The 17,391-nt window shown below is 36.8% G+C and overlaps 1 protein-coding gene across 2 annotated transcripts in view; it reads left to right on the forward strand.

The window, feature by feature from the left end:
- Positions 1-14,734, forward strand: part of ATRNL1 (attractin like 1) — a 1,022,247-nt gene extending 1,007,513 nt beyond the window's left edge. The window contains exon 29 of one of the 2 annotated variants that reach the window (XM_030569367.1): positions 10,980-14,734. In XM_030569367.1, coding sequence (XP_030425227.1) covers positions 10,980-11,104 — 125 coding nt within the window. In that variant the 3' untranslated portion in view covers positions 11,105-14,734. The remainder of the gene's footprint in view (positions 1-10,979) is intronic. The other variant, XM_030569368.1, reaches the window with a different exon arrangement.
- Positions 14,735-17,391: the final 2,657 nt, after the last annotated feature.

Genomic DNA, 17,391 nt, shown 5'->3' on the forward strand with positions numbered 1-17,391 from the left:
GCAAACATATCAGATCTGGCCACAAAAAAGAGGGATAAGAAGTGACAACATTGCAGTACTAGTTATTACTGGGGTAGAATAGTGTCACGTCTCAACAATTCATTTTCCTGTGGACCTTTGAAGAGTTATTCAGAAAATTCCAGTATCAGGATTTGGTTAAATATTCATTCATAGTCAAAACTGAGTGCAGCTCTATACACACAGAACATCCATTTGTAGTGAGAATGGATGACTGTGGAAATAGCTAGGGGGGGCGGAACACGACATCAAAGACCAGATTTGTGGAATGGCATCATTAGCAAAAGTCAAAAGAAATTATAGTTCAACATTGTAATACAGGGCTGTCTCTGGCATATCCAGCTGATACAAGACAAATCTGTGTCTAACTCATGTTCATCCTGTTAACCATTTTTAGCAAGACTTTAGCTTTTCTAATGACAGTTAAAATCACCAATACAGACGACTTGATCTGGATAAAAATGGAGCTCTAAACTTTGTGTCTGAAGTTCCGTGATTCATGAACATTTATGAATTTTTATATCTTCAATTTTCTCTCTTTCATGTGAAGGATCCCAAGAAAATGTGTTTTGCCCATTGCCTCTGCTTTGGAAATCTATACAAGAAACTAAAAGTATATTGGGGGATACTCAGTGTTTTGTGGAAGTTTAAAACAAAATGTGCCTCTTGACCAAGAAAGAGGTTCATAAGTTTCCCCTTTGGGGCCTTAGCTGTTATTTGGACTTCTAAGCAGAAGAATTTAGAATTTAATTTGTGTTTACACTCTAACTTGTCTATATTTACATTGGTTTAACTCAAAGTTGGTGAAAATAGTACTTTGTCATCATTCCAAATAAGAGTTTCCTCTTCTGCAGAAAGGGATTCACAGGACCAAATTAGATTCCTGCACAATTAAAGCATCTCACCAAATTCTTGTAGAGTAGCAAATTAGTTTCTAGTGTTTTTCTTGAAAACAAGTTGAAGTGCTGCACAGCACGAGAATACAGATGTATTTATAACACAAGGGTAAAGGATTCAATGTTACTGAGTAGCGACATAGTCAAACTAGAATTTTAGTAATTTAGATGGAAACAACATGCTTGAAACATTGCTGTGCAATGAAATCTATGTAATTACATGCATTTTTAACAAGCATACAGTTGTAGGCCACGTGTCCATTTAACTCGTTTGAGGTTTTAAAAGCTTCGGAACAGATTCAACGTTTTAGAAGTTCTTCATTTTCTACTCTTAAAAAAATATTTTTACTAAAATGAAAAATATAGATAAATTACAGGTGATTTGCTTTATTGTGTTTGATAGTTCTTTTTACTGTAGTTCAGTGCACCTTTCTTGTGTATTATAACATATGCTTTTTTTCAAGAATTATAAGTAATTTTTGTTTTTGAGACTTCTGTTTAAAACTCCAGCTTATAATCAAGAAGTAGATGCATGACAGAAAATGTAATGGTTGATTAGATGCAAAACTCATCACTGACACTGAAAAATTAAAATATAAAAATGTTCATACAATCTATTATATCATGCAAAATATCTATCTTATTGACAAAAGCATGGAAATTAAGAATTAAGCCTATCCTCATTTTTTATCATCATTTTATGCTTAGGTACCAAAAAAAGCTATAATGAAATAGACTAATAGTCTAACAAGAGTATATCCTGTCTGTAATGGAGGCCAATGTAAGACACTTCAGATCAAGACAACAGACTGCTTATAATGCTCCTAATTATTGATATTGTGTGATGATAATGTCTTTCCTGATCACACATGGTGATCTGTTTAATAGTTGAAGCATGGTTATTGATAACTATTGTAGCTACAGGAGCCATTATTATATGTATAAATATCTACCTCTAGGCATATTTATCCTAATCCAGTCCTAATGTGTGAGGTTAGGTATTGCAGGGTTTTGAGTTGGTCACTTTCACACTTTGAGGTATATCCTCTCCAGCAGACCATAACTTCTCTTTTGAAGTTGTGGAATCAATAATGTAATAAATATGATTACACAAATGATGTCAAGCTTTCGTAAGTAGGCCACCAGAATAAATTGCAAAGAGTTGAATAATGTACTTGAACATCTTTCATAGCAAGACAAAATACTTTTCCTATCGCAGCCTGAAGTTGTCTTTCCCTCTTCCAGATTTAGTCAGATAAGTGATGTCTGGCATTTTTAAAGATCAAATTTGGCTCATAACATCATAATTCATGCATCCAGATATAGCTGTTACACTTGAAATTCCCTCCTGTGTTCTAGCTTTACCAGTCCCTGACCTGGGAAGTAAATTCTGGATGAAAAGACAAGAAAACATGGAAAATGCTGCCAATGCTGATTTAGTCTTCAAGTATTGTAGGTCCAACTGTGCTCAAATATTATTATTGTTTATACAACAGCATAGGTATGCTGGATGCCTTACTAATATATAACAAAGACAAGTCTCTGCCTAGACAAGCTTAAAATTTAATTTACAGATAGCATAGTGGGATATGGGGAGTGTAGTATGAGGAGGAAAAAGCCGCAACCATAAAAGGGAGAGATTTTCAAAAGTTCCCATTGAATTTAATAGGAGTTTGGTGCCTAATTCTTTGAGGCTCCTTTGAAGATCCCCCAGATATACTGATGTTATACACTTGTTATGTTCGGTAGTCCCATCTTTTTATCATATTCACTCTGTTTTATAACTAATTGGACATCTAGACCCTGGTTCCTGAAAGAATTTGAGTGGACTAGAAATGTCTCATATTGACTGGCTGGAGGCAAGCAGCATCTAACTGTATGCAGAAATTGCAGCAGGCCTCTCAGAGCACAAAGATATTTTTATAGTGCCTTGCCAAATATTTTAAGGTTTGCTATTTTATCTGTCTGATCCCATAATAGTTGGCTTCTGTATCTTGCAAATTGACAGAACCAGCAAATTTCTTAGAAGACCCTGTACTGTAACTGTCCTCAATCCCTGCAGATTGACAACAGGATTTGGAAGTATCTCTATGAAGTCAGACACAAAGGAACCTCAGCTCTCCTACCTAGCATATCACCACTGACCTCCATTCTTGTATTATTAATTATTTGTATGGACGCTGTCCCATATATCTATTTATTTCAATGTAAATTATGTACATAACAAAAAGGCATATTCCCTGCTGTCTTTATTGTCTTCCCATATTTTGCTGAGTAGGAGTTACCATCATCCCTCAAGAAATGGGAAATTATGAAGTCATTTGCCCAAAGTGATTTCTCAGTTGTTTTCATGTGTTTTCAAGCTGTTTTCATTCTATAAGCAATGCCAGCCCACACCGCATGCACAGCAAGCAAGAAGAGGAGTTCTCAAAAATTCTTTTGATGTCTCTGTTCTTCTGGAGAAGGGGGTTAAGGGTTAGCCAAGCATTGGGTCTTCTTGCTGTTCCCTCATCTTTGAGGATGACTAATGGGGAAAGTATGTTAGTTGGTCACTCTAGAAAATCCTGGAGTGGCAGGGACCCAGCAGGCAGCCCATGAAGATATCAGAAAGCAGAAAACTTTTAAAAGTAAATTGGGGTTTGGAGGATATATTGGTCTTATTGTGGAATTATTTCAATCTGTGCAAATTATCTCAGGTATGCACACGTATCTCACCCAAATTAACTTTCACACTGACACCCATCCTCATTAGTTGAATATTACCTGGTTTGGCAGTTGTATGTGATTTTCATATTAATGTCATTAAAACATAAAAATAATACTGGGTATTTTTGTAACATCTTATGACTGAGCTCTCAAAGGGCTTTAGAACAGGGGTTGGCAACCTTTCAGAAGTGCTGTGCCGAGTCTTAATTTATTCACTTTAATTTAAGGTTTCACATGCCAGTAATGCATTTTAATTGTTTTTAGAAGGTTTATTTCCATAAATCTATAATATATAACTAAATTATTGTTGTATGTAAAGTAAATACATTTTTTAAAATGTATAAAAAACTTCATTTAAAATTGAATTAAAATGCAGAGTCCCCTGGATCGGGGACCAGGACCCAGGCAGTGTGAGTGCCACTGAAAATCAGCTCATGTGCTGCCTTTGGCATGCGTGCCATAGGTTGCCTACCCCTGCTTTAGAATTTATTTTTTAATGTAGACTCAGAGCACCTTTGTGATACCTAACAGAAAAGTGTTATCCCTGTCTCACAGAGGCATAGGGTAGTTAGGTGACTTGCTGAAAGTCACACAGGAAGTCTGTGGTAGGAACACCCTGGCCTTTGTGGCCCTCAGTTGTGTAAATTAATTGCAAGACAATCCTTTGTCCTCTGATTGAGAAAAGAGTGTTAATGACGAAGTAGGAGCTATTGCCTTTTGGAAGTGTCACTGAATTTTTAAAATTCCACCTGAGCATCAGAACTCGGTAGGAATATTCTTGGTGCAATGTCTCAGAGAAAGGATGAGAGAATAGTTCCAGTGAATGCCCAGAAACACCTTTATTATCATCTGTTTTGAAAGTTAAACTCCCAAGCAATATAGTGTCGATTCAGTATATGTTTCTGTCTTTAAATAATGAATGTATACTGATCCAGTGTGCATTCACACAGGTTAACAAGAAATGTGAACCATTATATCAAGCTAAGATATAACTGAAAAAAGCACTAAATGGTTTGGATTTGATGAACCAAGATATCTCCATATATAAAAAGTGCTTTATAGTCCTGAAATAATAATAAGTGGCAGAACCCAGTTAAAATTCCCAATATGGAATTACAGGTAATACTGATGAGATCAGAACAAATCTGTACTCATTAAGCACTATGGTGATCTGCATTAAACACTGATTACTTCCTGTAATTCCCATCATTTACTCAGTATGTTTTAAAACGGTTCAGATTTATTTGCATGAATGTTAGTGGGCATTGGGTTGTGTGACGAAAATGAGTCCCTTGGACTAATGCAGTGACACTTTGTCCATTACTATACTTAGCTTGTACAGTTGAAACTATTGGTTTAATAGCATACTATTGACCCAGTCTTTTTTCTCTTGTAAATCTCTCAACCTCGGTCACAATACTGTCGTTTTGTTTTCATTGCTTCATGTGACTTTAACCAGTTTTTTTTCTTTTTTTGTTAGGATAGCAAACAAACCTAACTGATCTTTTTGAGCTCTAGTTATTGTAGTGTCCTCTGCATTATAGATTGTCTGGTTCTGCATAACAGTGAAGATGCCTACAATTTAATCTAATGAAGACATTTATCTAGAATTTTATCTCCCAATAATATATATTTAAATGGAAGAATGTTTTTCAGTTACCTGGATAGTCATGCATAACAGGTCATATTTAACATCCTCAACTTTAACAAAAGGCATCTTTATGAACTCAATAATATTTGAGGAAAAAGTTTAAATATACCAGCAGCCAGCAAATAAGACCAAGTTTTAAAATGTTATTTTTTGGAAAATGCACCATTAAACCAGTGATATACCTGAAATACATCAATGATATTTTCATTCTCTAGACAACTTCTGGCATGTGATATACCTGAAATACATCAATGATATTTTCATTCTCTTGGCAACCTATGGCACGTGTGCCAAAGGCGGCACACAAGCTGATTTTCAGTGGCACTCTTGCTGCCTGGGTCCTGGCCACCAGTCTGGGGGCCTCTTCATTTTAATTTAATTTTAAATGAAACTTCATAAATATTTTAAAAACTTTATTTATTTTACATACAACAATAGTTTAGTTATATATTATAGACTTATAGAAAGAGACCTTCTAAAAATCTTAAAATGTATTACTGGCACGCGAAACCTTAAATTAGAGTGAATAAATGAAGGCTTGGCGCACCACTTCTGGAAGGTTACCGACCCCTACTCTAGACAGACGACCTAAACTCCCTTATAGATTTCCATCGCAAATTCTACAACCACCACCCATCCACCAAACTGTTTCTAGAACACTCTGACATCAGCATCAACTTCCGGGCCACCACAATCAACTTCAGTAATGGAATCCCACAGACAATTGTATTCAGGAAACCCATGAATCGTCACACTTACCTTCACAGAGCCACTCATTACCCCAGACACATCAAGAAGTTTGTTATCTACAGCCATGTACTGTGATACCACAGAATAACACACTTAAAGACATCTTCACCAAACAATACTACTTGACCAGAGAACAGAGCACCCCAAAAGAACCTGCTTCAATATGGGAGGGGAAAAAAACCCACCAATTGCACACCCATAGTAGTCACCTACTACACCATACTGGTACCTATATAGGATATCAGTGAACACTTACAACCCATATTTGATGGGAACCACATCCTGAAAGAAATCTTTCATGAACCCCCTCTTCTGGCCTTCAAACATCAGCCTCGCCAAGCTCATCATCAGAAGCAAGCTTCCGGCAGACCGCGACTGACCAACTCAAAGCAGCACCATACCCTGTCATAACAACAGATGCAAAATCTGTGACATATTTCCACTTACGATGATCAACACCCCACACAACACACCTTTCAAGAACCACAGGTCCTACACATGCCTATCACAACACATGGTATACCTCATCCAGTATATCAAATGCCCCAACAACAACTATGTGGATGACTCCAAACAATTGCTATGCTGTTGAATGAACTCACTGAGAAAAATAAAAGACAAAGACACTCTATCACCTAGGGGCAAATATTTTTCACAAAATGATCAATCCATATCTGACCTGTCAATCCTGGTCCTCACGGGAAACCTGGCCAACCTCTTCAAAAGACCAGGCTGGGAGCTTAAATTCATTGGTCTGCTGGACACTAAAATTATGGACCCAACAGTGACACAAAATCTGTAACTCATTAACCCTCCTTTGTACTATGACTGAAGAGGTGTTTGTTGCTCACTTCATCTTGAATTGTCTCTGGCAATATGTGTTAACTGCTAATGCTTAACAAACTGTTCCACATTGAAACTCTGATTACCTTTCCCAGACCTGAAGAAGAGCTCTGTGTAGCTCAAAAACTTCACCAATAGAAGCTGAATTAATAAAGATACTCCCTCACTAACCTTTTCTCTCTCCTATCCTAGGACCAATAGGGCTACAACAGCACTGCAAACAGTTTCTTACTCTGAAAGATAGTGTAATCTCACATCAGTTCGTATGTAGCTGTATACACTCAGGCAAACCATTTAAACATCCCAGCATGGGTATTTCCATTTAAATCTGATTACAGTGAAATAAAACTATAGCTATTAAAGGCTTAGGAGAACTACAAATACAAGCAGTAAAAAAAGACAGTCAGTAAATGAGGTAGTAAAACATTTGAGCAGGGCAAACAGTTTATAGTGCTCAGCCTTCCTGTAGCAGACTGTTCTATTCACTACAGACCCATGCACTGTTCCCTGAACTGCACTTAAACCTGCAATTAACCTTTCACGCCTAATGAAGCTGTTTTGCTGGAAAATTAAAATATATAGTACTGCCTGCTTTTACAGAGACTGGGAGGAGAGCATCTCAAAATGAATGACTTTTCAGAGGCTTTTGTTGAAAAGCAAAAAGAAAGTGCTGTGTTTGTATACAAATTGGGAGTGCACTTTGCAAGGCAATCTCATTTGATGTGCTGTGTTTTATTCCTGTACTTATTAATTGTTTTGCATAATTGTTAAAACAACAACAGCATACCCACACACCAGTAATTTTATGATTAGGCAGTTACTGCTTGACAATCAACTCTTACCATTTAACTTCCATTAGGAAAGATTATGTTTCTAAAAAAAGATAACCAAGTTCATATTGCTTTCTCTCATATTTTTCTCATTGTGAATGCATTTGTCTTTAAAAACCTATATACTTTACAGTGACATATTTGGCTGAGCTCCCTTTTAAATTACCATATCTTTCCATGCATATCTGTAAAACAAGTTAGATTGTTTTTTCCAACAAGGATTATGAAAATAACTTGACCTAGTTCTATGCAGCTTAAAAATAGATCTAGTTCTGTGACTGGACTTGAATTTCCAGACCTCAGACCATTAGCAGTTCTTCTCTGTGCGTGGATGCTCTTTACTGATGCCCTACCCACAGATAAGAAGAAACGAGATAATATTGTGGTTTGGCAAATATTAAGGCTATGTCAGAAAATGTGTGTCGCTCAGGGGTGTGAAAAAAACACCCCACAGAGCGACATAAGTTTTGTCGGCATCAGTGGTAGTGTGCACAGCGCTACATCAGCGGGAGAGCTTCTCCCACCTCCATAGCTACTGCCGTTCATTGGGGGTGGTTTAATCATGTCATCGGAAGAGCTACATAAGAGATCTTACAGCAATGCAGCTGCCTCAGTCCAGCTTTCCCCCTGTAAGGTCTCTAGTTTAGACATAGCCTAATATGTAAAGAACATGGGTAAACTAAACTGGCTGTGAAAATGGAGGTGGCAGATGTTGAGCATCATAGGATTTACATTTCCAGCTTTAATCATCTTCGTTTTTTGACATTCTAGGAACAAAAGCCTAGAAAATAAAAGTAAAGTTTACAATAAATATTTAAACCCCAGCATTTTTATCAAACATTCAGTTGTATTTTGATGTAAATTCTGCTTGCCTGCAGCGTCTGTGCATCATCTTGACTTAGTAAATGAAATTCCTTTAGACCGCCAGTCTGAAATAATGAATTGTTCCCCTAGTTAATTGTATTGCTTTGATAACAAGGAACTGTGCTGGGCCTAGAGAACACAATAAGTAAATTTCATCAGATGATTTGTGTGACGTTTTGAAAAATGATCTTCTGGAGTGACCTGATTTTAATGAAACTCTAACAGCATGCCAGCATGCCCCAGTATGAAGCATTAGATTTGAAGGAAACAGTGTTTCCTGTATGTTAGTTATGCAGAGTGGGGTGAGCAGCATGCAATCAAGCATACTAAAAAAAAATAAAAAAATCACATAAGAATAATTGGAAGAAGTGTTTTCTTCCTAATATACAATCCATTTAACATACTTGCTAAGCCTAGCTGTTAAAAACAGAGTAACATATAGGGAAGCATAAAAAATATCACTTAGATTTTATCCCCGGCTTTAGTAACACCAGATACACTAATGTTTTAAAGGTGCCTCAAAGGTATCTTATAATTTCATATATCAGTGTTCAATTTTAGGGATCACTAACTAATGCCAGGAAATATGTGTATGTGAGAAAAATTACTTAATTGATCTTGGCCCTTGCATATCCTGAAACATAAAAACGATAATAGCACTTAACACTTCTGCAGAATATAGCAATTTGCATTTTCAGAGTTGTATGCACGTTAACTAATTATATCTTGCAACATCCTTGTGAGATAGACAAGATATTATTACAGTTTTGGATTAGCACAGAATTTCCAGTATATTGGCAACCTGAACCGCTTGGTTTCTTTCTGGCAATGTATTTGGTGTAAGTAAAGCAGGCTTTAGAGTCACAAAGAAACACTGAAAATTATACCTTTTCACTTATAATCAGCTAGGTGATTCAATGAGATAATGGTTGAGGATTTACACTTAAAATTGGATTTTGTGATAGATAAAACTCAGTCCATGTAAAAACAATAATACACATTATTTGTTACAAATACTGGAAGCTATTTTGAAAGGTCCTAGAGTGGATTAGCAGTGGCAGTATCTGCAAGTAAGGTGCATTGAGTGAGCTTCAAGGAGAAACCTGTACTGTGTTTGTCCACACTATTATAATTAGTTTTAGTTATATTGGTCCCTGAATGTTGTGAAATCAAGAATCAGTTACTCCATCAGAGTTTGAAAAATAAAACAATGTGTTTTTGTGACCTGTTGCTGCTAATATTTTACATAAACTATTACCATCGTGTTTTACTATCTCTTAACAAGCCATCTATAATTTCTCTGATTTTGTGTCTCCTGTGATAAGACCTCTGATATACCAAAATCAAATCATTTTTCATTCTCATCCTTATTTTTAATTCCCTAAAGCCATTAACAATTTCACACCACTGTCCCAGCGAATTAGACAAGTTTATAAAGAAAGTACATGTTTTGTACTAAAAATGTCTATTTTGCTGAGGCTGTGTTTAATGGTTTCCTTAAAGCTGGTCTCTTTCTTTGATTAAAGCTATTTGGACTAAAAACGTCCTTTGATTACAATTCTAGTGAAATATTGTAAAACAACTAGTTTACTTCTTCATTCTACTATGTCATCACGTCTGTGTCCCTTTAAAATATTAGGCTAATTCTGTTTTTATGCAGATGAACTCCAGTATTAAAGTTACTTGCTGCGTAAAAGGTTTGTAGATGCTTACAAGTTGTCTATCACTTTCTCTTGCACTTGGTTTTCCACAATCCATGTAGCTTTTACTTTAGTATGTATATTAGGAAGTTGCAGACACGAAGTATGGACAGACCGCAAGCCGCTACCAATATGTTTCTTTGATAAATGAGTGTTGCAGGGTTCCACACAATATAACTGAGAACAGAATTTGGCCTGGAGGCTTTACTTGGTTTCTACCATGCTCACACTGTTTACAAAAAATTACAAGTTTCTTTTTGTTGTTGTCATTTATGTTACAGTAGCTCCTAAAATCTCAGCTGATCGCAGGGCCCCACTGTGCTAGGCGCTGTGGAAACACAGAGTAAAAGACAGTCCCTGTCACAAAGAACTTCTGTCTACATAAACAAGACAAACAAAGAAAACAGAGGCACAGAGTGGTGAAGTGGCTTGACCAAAGTCACACTGAAAGTCAGTGGCAGAGAAAAGATGGAACTGAGGCCTTCTCATTTCCAACCTAGTGCCCTGTAACCACACCACACTACCTTTCACCCCTCTTGTTCCCAATTACAATAAAAACATATTAGATAATAGGAAAATGGTTGTTAGCTTCCCATCTCACTTTGACGTAGCTGATGACTTGCTGGAAAAGTACAAAAGACTGGACATGAAAGGAACAAACACAATGCTGTGGAAGTCTCACCACTGGGAACTAAATTGTTTTTGGTTTTTTTTCTTACAGGTCTTGCAATCGCAAGTGCATTGATAGACATTTCCCAACAGAAGCCTGCGGACTGTAAAGATAAGAGTTCAGGGGTCAGAAATCGAAAGCATCATCTTTCAACGCGTCAAGGAACTTGTGTGTGAGGTCCAGAAAATGCACTTGTACATTCTGTAATGTTTTCCTTTTAAATGGCTTCCATTGAAAGCTATACGACAGCCTCAGTTTTTCTGGAGGCAAACCTATGGATTACGATGACGAAGATGATGATGACGATAAGTAATGCGTTCTGTTATATTCACACTTGCAGCCTGCTATTCCCCACAGCAGAACAATCTTATGGCAAATATGTCTATTTGATGAGTTTATTTAGAAATAAACGAAATACTTGTCTCAATGCTGAGTATATATTGGGGTGGGGTGGGCATTGAGTACATCTAGGAAAGCCTACACATTGTTTTGTAATGTAGAAGGAAATTGTATAATTGAAAACTAAACTATTCACAGGACACTAAAAGACATTTTTGTAGAGCTTAATGTAATGGTGAGAATTGTACGGTTTTCTTCTCTTAATCGGCGTTAAAATGCCCTTACAGAAAGCAGGAACTGAAGATGTCGATGTGGATTTAAGGGTAATTTTATCATTGCCCAAATCTGATGGTAGATTTTGAATTAAGCCGTATGTAGGTGTAGCCAAGCAAAACAGCAAATATATATTTTGATGATCATATATTAAAAACCTGATTAAAGCATATCATGTTTTTTTACCTTCTAAAAGGCCCTGACATACAATCTGGGCTACAACAGGATGATGGGTGGATTTCAGTATTTCATGTCATAAGAAGTTCATTAGAATTCTGACCGACATGTATTGTAAAGAGTATATGTTGGTCTTCCATACCAACTAATTATCAGAGCTTATTGAGCATGGAAAATTCTATCCTTTCTGAAAGCTCTCTCCAAGATTTCAAGCCTAAGGAGAGTTTAACTTGCTGTTACTTTGCAGTAGTATACCTGCTTCTGCTTCAATACTGTAATATTCTAAAATGACTGAAAAACATTATCCTCACCTCCCAGCAAAAAGGTTGCACCTCAAATAGCTCATTGACCCAACCATAATAATAATAAATAATAAACTATGACCTTCCCCTGACCTTCCTTTTCCAGCTGCAGAATTTCATCTGATCTTCACTTTCATCCTATTTAAAGAAATATCCTACATACAAAATTCATATAATAAACTTCCAAAAGCCAGCTTGATTCCAACAGTGGTTCTGATATCATCCATCCAATATGGAACCTCACCAAATCAATGCTCAACAACAACAAAAAAGCTAACAGAAAAGCATCCTCTCTAGTGGGTATTAGTCTAACAAGCTTTGAGGAACTTGTTCACCATTGTAAAAACTCCAATAAACACTTTCATATGGCCCGCCTCACTGTATTTTCAGTTAGTTATAATTCTGAAATACAGCAAAATAAAAAGAGACTGTTAAGGGGGGGAGGTAGCAGATGGGTCTTATTCTCATTTATGCATTAAACGTTGATGATGGTTTATGTGAAACCAATAGTTTTGTTAGCTCTTGCTCAGAAGTGAAGTTTATCACCTCCACGGTTGCCAAGGTGCTAATGTAGGAGACAGCCACAGAGGTATAAATACCTCTTGTATATGATAGAGTTTTGGTAAATATGAAAGATATAAAAAGATAATTGATGTTTACTACTATAGCTGTATTTTTCATTTTCTTTTTTATTTCAGGAAGGTGATGACATTTTACTGTTTGCAGTTGACTACATAGTTACTTGCATGCCATGGTGGTGCAGTAGCAGTAATAAAGCCCTGTTGTGAGTTGATAGTGTTTATTTTGTAATGCCATTCATACAGAAAACTATTCCACTTAATTTGGATGAGGACTGAATGTAAAAATTAAATAAATATTAAATACAATGGTTGTACAGGATTATTAGGTTGCATCTTACCATGACTGCTTTATTGTTTTGACAAATTGTGCATTTATGAATTATGCTATAATTATTCCTTAGCTGGCATGATTGTTTCAGTATTTTCCTATCTTAAAATATGACTGATTCTTAAGCTGAAATAATGCCATTATGATATTGTGTTTTTATTGACTATGCTGACCTCACTCCCTTATTTCTTAAAACCTAAGATTCATTTTGAAAGATTCTTTTGTGAATTTTCAGTCAATGCTACGTAAAACCTGGAAAAAAGAATCTTCTGAAAATAGGTCCTTCTGTCAGTTTTAATGCAGAACTGCTTGAGGGAAAATAAGCCAGTAGAACTGGTGTGCATGGTGAATTAGCCATTCAAAAAGAAAAGAAAAATTAAACCACTTGTCTGGAATTTTTCCCTAATTCTGTAATATCTTTCTGTCGAAACATTACATATGAAAAATATACATTTCTTTGTGTGTACTTGAGACCCATGGTACACAGGGCATGTATTCTACAGAGCAATTTCTCTGACTGGAATCCCCAAGTGGGAATTGCATCTACCTGTAGTAACCCGGAGTCTAATGTTACTTGAAAAGTAAATTTAAGTTTGAATGGATTATAATGTTTATTGTAGCACTTGAGATGGGCAGATATTCATTAGGCATTTTATAAAGTTATCAGTTAAAAACATGTTGTTTTTATTGTTCAGGTAAAGTACCAGTGTCATGGGGTCATTCGACATGTTCATTATATTCAGAGTACTTTTTCTAACACTTCCATGATCATTGTTCTCCCAGGCTCCCTGCATACAAATTAGTAAAAGTAAATACATTAAAGAGAAATATTAATGTAATGGTCGCCATTAAATGGAAGTTTGCAACAGGAATCAAACCACATTATCTGTGTAACTGTGGTTACTTTGTTTTAGGTCTATGAAAATACTGATGTATCTCAGTGCCACACTGTGCCAGTTATTGGCAAATACTGACTCTTAATGGTGACCACTGTACACTGGGTGACAGATATTCTCATTTGCTTTATGCTCAAGAATGTTCAGTGCTCTGCTCCCAGAATATTTTTGAACTCTTGATCAAATTCAGAAAATGCTGAGTGACCCTTTGTAACTTTAGTGTGATTTATGTTGAACTAAGAATACAGGGCTAAAAACTGATCTGAATAGTGGCCCTATGGTGAAATTCTGACCATCAGGATTTGATATCTGTATATATTTTCTTAGCAAACCAGTCATTGATACTTCTAGGGGGAAATTCACAGCTATAAATTACTGTTCAAAGCAAAGTAACAGATATATCGCATACTGTAGCATGGGTGAACCAACCTCTCCATTTCTCATGTGTGTGTGTGTACCCTCTCATGAAGCTACTTGAATATAGTCTGTGTAAATAAGTTACACTTCAGAATGCAATGAGTTCGAGTAATTATATTTCTTTGTAAGAGACAGATGTATATCTTTAACTGGGCAAGTTCAGATTTAGATCTGACTGCATTTTTTTTCACAGTGGGGCCCTCTATTTATATAGTAGAACCAAAAATGTAGAACATTGGAAAAGTTTGGATCTTGATATATAGAGTCTGATGTATAAAATCAGCAGCAATGATTAATGTTCCAAACAATTTACACTGTAGGTCTGGAATCCTGAGGGTAAGAATTTTGGGATCACTTTAACAATGGTTCAGGTTTTAGGCCTAATAACTTTGACAGTGTTCATCTAGATTATACAGTCAGTATGTACTTAATTTGATTACCAGTTGTTGTTTTTTTAAAACCACCTGAAGGGTTTCTGGACAATAAAGGTAAAGTCTCTGTTAAAAATATTACGCTTTCTCTTATTTTTCATGGGAGCCATCTTATCAAGATTGTATAGCATTTATATAGGAAATCATCATGAAGACAAATCTCAAATGGACGAAGCGTCTTTGCAGGTCAAGCACCACCTGGCTCAATCTCTGGCTTAGTCCCTACAATAATCTGACTGGATGTTCAGTTTCTATTCAGTCATGTAAAAAATAAATGGACCTTAACTTTTCAGCCTCGAGGATGCAGCATTTTCTGATGTGAAATACTGATGCTTGTGTCAGCTGATATCTGTAGGAGGACATCTAAACCAGTAGACACTAAAGCTATTTTGAATACATCTGACAAATAAATATTGCTTATGGGAACAATAACCAGAACCCTCGATAAAGCCTTTCCAACATCTCATATTAATTAATATATTTTCATTTGTTTTCCATAGACCTGATTCTGCCATCTTTGCTCACAGCGATCATGAGTTCAGCTGAGTACAGCTATTTTGTGACCTCTTCTGTGCCAATATAATGGCTCATCGAGAGCTGTTGCAAGCTGGAGCAATTTGGAGCAGGGCCAGTATTCAGGAGTTGCAAAGTGGACCTCTCATCCATACCCAGAGTAAGGAGAGGACAATGGTGAATCTGGTCCCTTGTGTTTCAATTTGGGCATCCAAAATCTGAGGCTAATTTTGAAAATGTGTGCCCTAGACTTTGTATGTGTCAGATTCTCTATCAGTCAAGTAGTGATTTAAACAAACAAAAGCAACTCAAAAAGGGTATTTTGAGGCTTAGTTTGTTAATGTCTGCAAAACATTGATGCTTTGATGGATGGCATTACGCAATTGCAAAGTATTACTATTTTCAGTGCAAGTTGGCAGCAGGAGATTTGCTTTCTGGAGAGATCAGCTTGTTTGATTTACAGTTACTGTTTAAAAGTGAAGGCCAGTTGGAAGGATACCATTAACAGCACTTGTTCAGCCTAAAATATTTTTATTTCAGCCACAAAATAAGCTTCCTGTAGTGTAAATAAAATTTAAAGCAATGAACAGTAGGATATTCTACTTCTCATGCTTCCTCACTGAAGAGTATAGGGAGCATCATAGACTCATAGACTCAGACTCTAGGACTGGAAGGGACCTCGAGAGGTCATAGAGTCCAGTCCCCTGCCCTCATGGCAGGACCAAATACTGTCTAGACCACCCCTGATAGACATTTATCTAACCTACTCTTAAATATCTCCAGAGATGGAGATTCCACAACCTCCCTAGGCAATTTATTCCAGTGTTTAACTACCCTGACAGTTAGGAACTTTTTCCTAATGTCCAACCTAAATCTCCCTTGCTGCAGTTTAAGCCCATTGCTTCTTCTTCTATCATTGGAGGCTAAGGTGAACAAGTTTTCTCCCTCCTCCTGATGACACCCTTTTAGATACCTGTCCCCTCTCAGTCTTCTCTTTTCCAGACTAAATAAACCCAATTCTTTCAGCCTTCCTTCATAGGTCATGTTCTCAAGACCTTTAATCGTTCTTGTTGCTCTTCTCTGGACCCTCTCCAATTTCTCCACATCTTTCTTGAAATGCGGTGCCCAGAACTGGACACAATACTCCAGTTGAGGCTTAACCAGCACAGAATAGAGCAGAAGAATGACTTCTCGTGTCTTGTTTACAACACACCTGTTAATGCATCCCAGAATCACTTTTGCTTTTTTTGCAACGGTATCACACTGTTGACTCATATTTAGCTTGTGGTCCACTATGACCCCTAGATCTCTTTCTGCCATACTCCTTCCTAGACAGTCTCTTCCCATTCTGTATGTGTGAAACTGATTGTTCCTTCCTAAGTGGAGCACTTTGCATTTGTCTTTATTGAACTTCATCCTGTTTACCTCAGACCATTTCTCCAACTTGTCCAGATCATTTTGAATTTTGACCCTGTCCTCCAAAGCAGTTGCAATCCCTCCATGTTTGGTATCATCTGCAAACTTAATAAGCGTACTTTCTATGCCAACATCTAAGTCATTGATGAAGATATTGAACAGAACCGGTCCCAAAACAGACCCCTGCGGAACCCCACTTGTTATACCTTTCCTGCAGGATTGGGAGCTATTAATAACTACTCTCTGAGTATGGTTATCCAGCCAGCTATGCACCCACCTTATAGTAGCCCCATCTAAATTGTATTTGCCTAGTTTATCAATAAGGATATCATGCGAGACTGTATCAAATGCCTTACTAAAAGTCAAAGTATACCACATCCACCGCTTCTCCCTTATCCACAAGACTCATTATCCTATCAAAGAAAGCTATCAGATTGGTTTGACGCGATTTGTTCTTTACAAATCCATGCTGGCTATTCCCTATCACCTTACCACCTTCCAATGTTTGCAGAGATTTCTTTAATTACTTGCTCCATTATCTTCCCTGGCACAGAAGTTAAACTAACTGGTCTGTAGTTTCCTGGGTTGTTTTTATTTCCCTTTTTATAGATGGGCACTATATTTGCCCTTTTCCAGTCTTCTGGAATCTCTCCCGTCTCCCATGACTTTCCAAAGATAATAGCTAGAGGCTCAGATACCTCCTCTATTAACTCCTTGAGTATTCTAGGATGCATTTCATCAGGTCCTGGTGACTTGCAGGCATCTAACTTTTCTAAGTGATTTTTAACTT

The sequence above is a fragment of the Gopherus evgoodei genome, chromosome 7 (genome assembly GCF_007399415.2).
Source record: "Gopherus evgoodei ecotype Sinaloan lineage chromosome 7, rGopEvg1_v1.p, whole genome shotgun sequence".
Lineage (NCBI taxonomy): Eukaryota > Metazoa > Chordata > Testudines > Testudinidae > Gopherus > Gopherus evgoodei.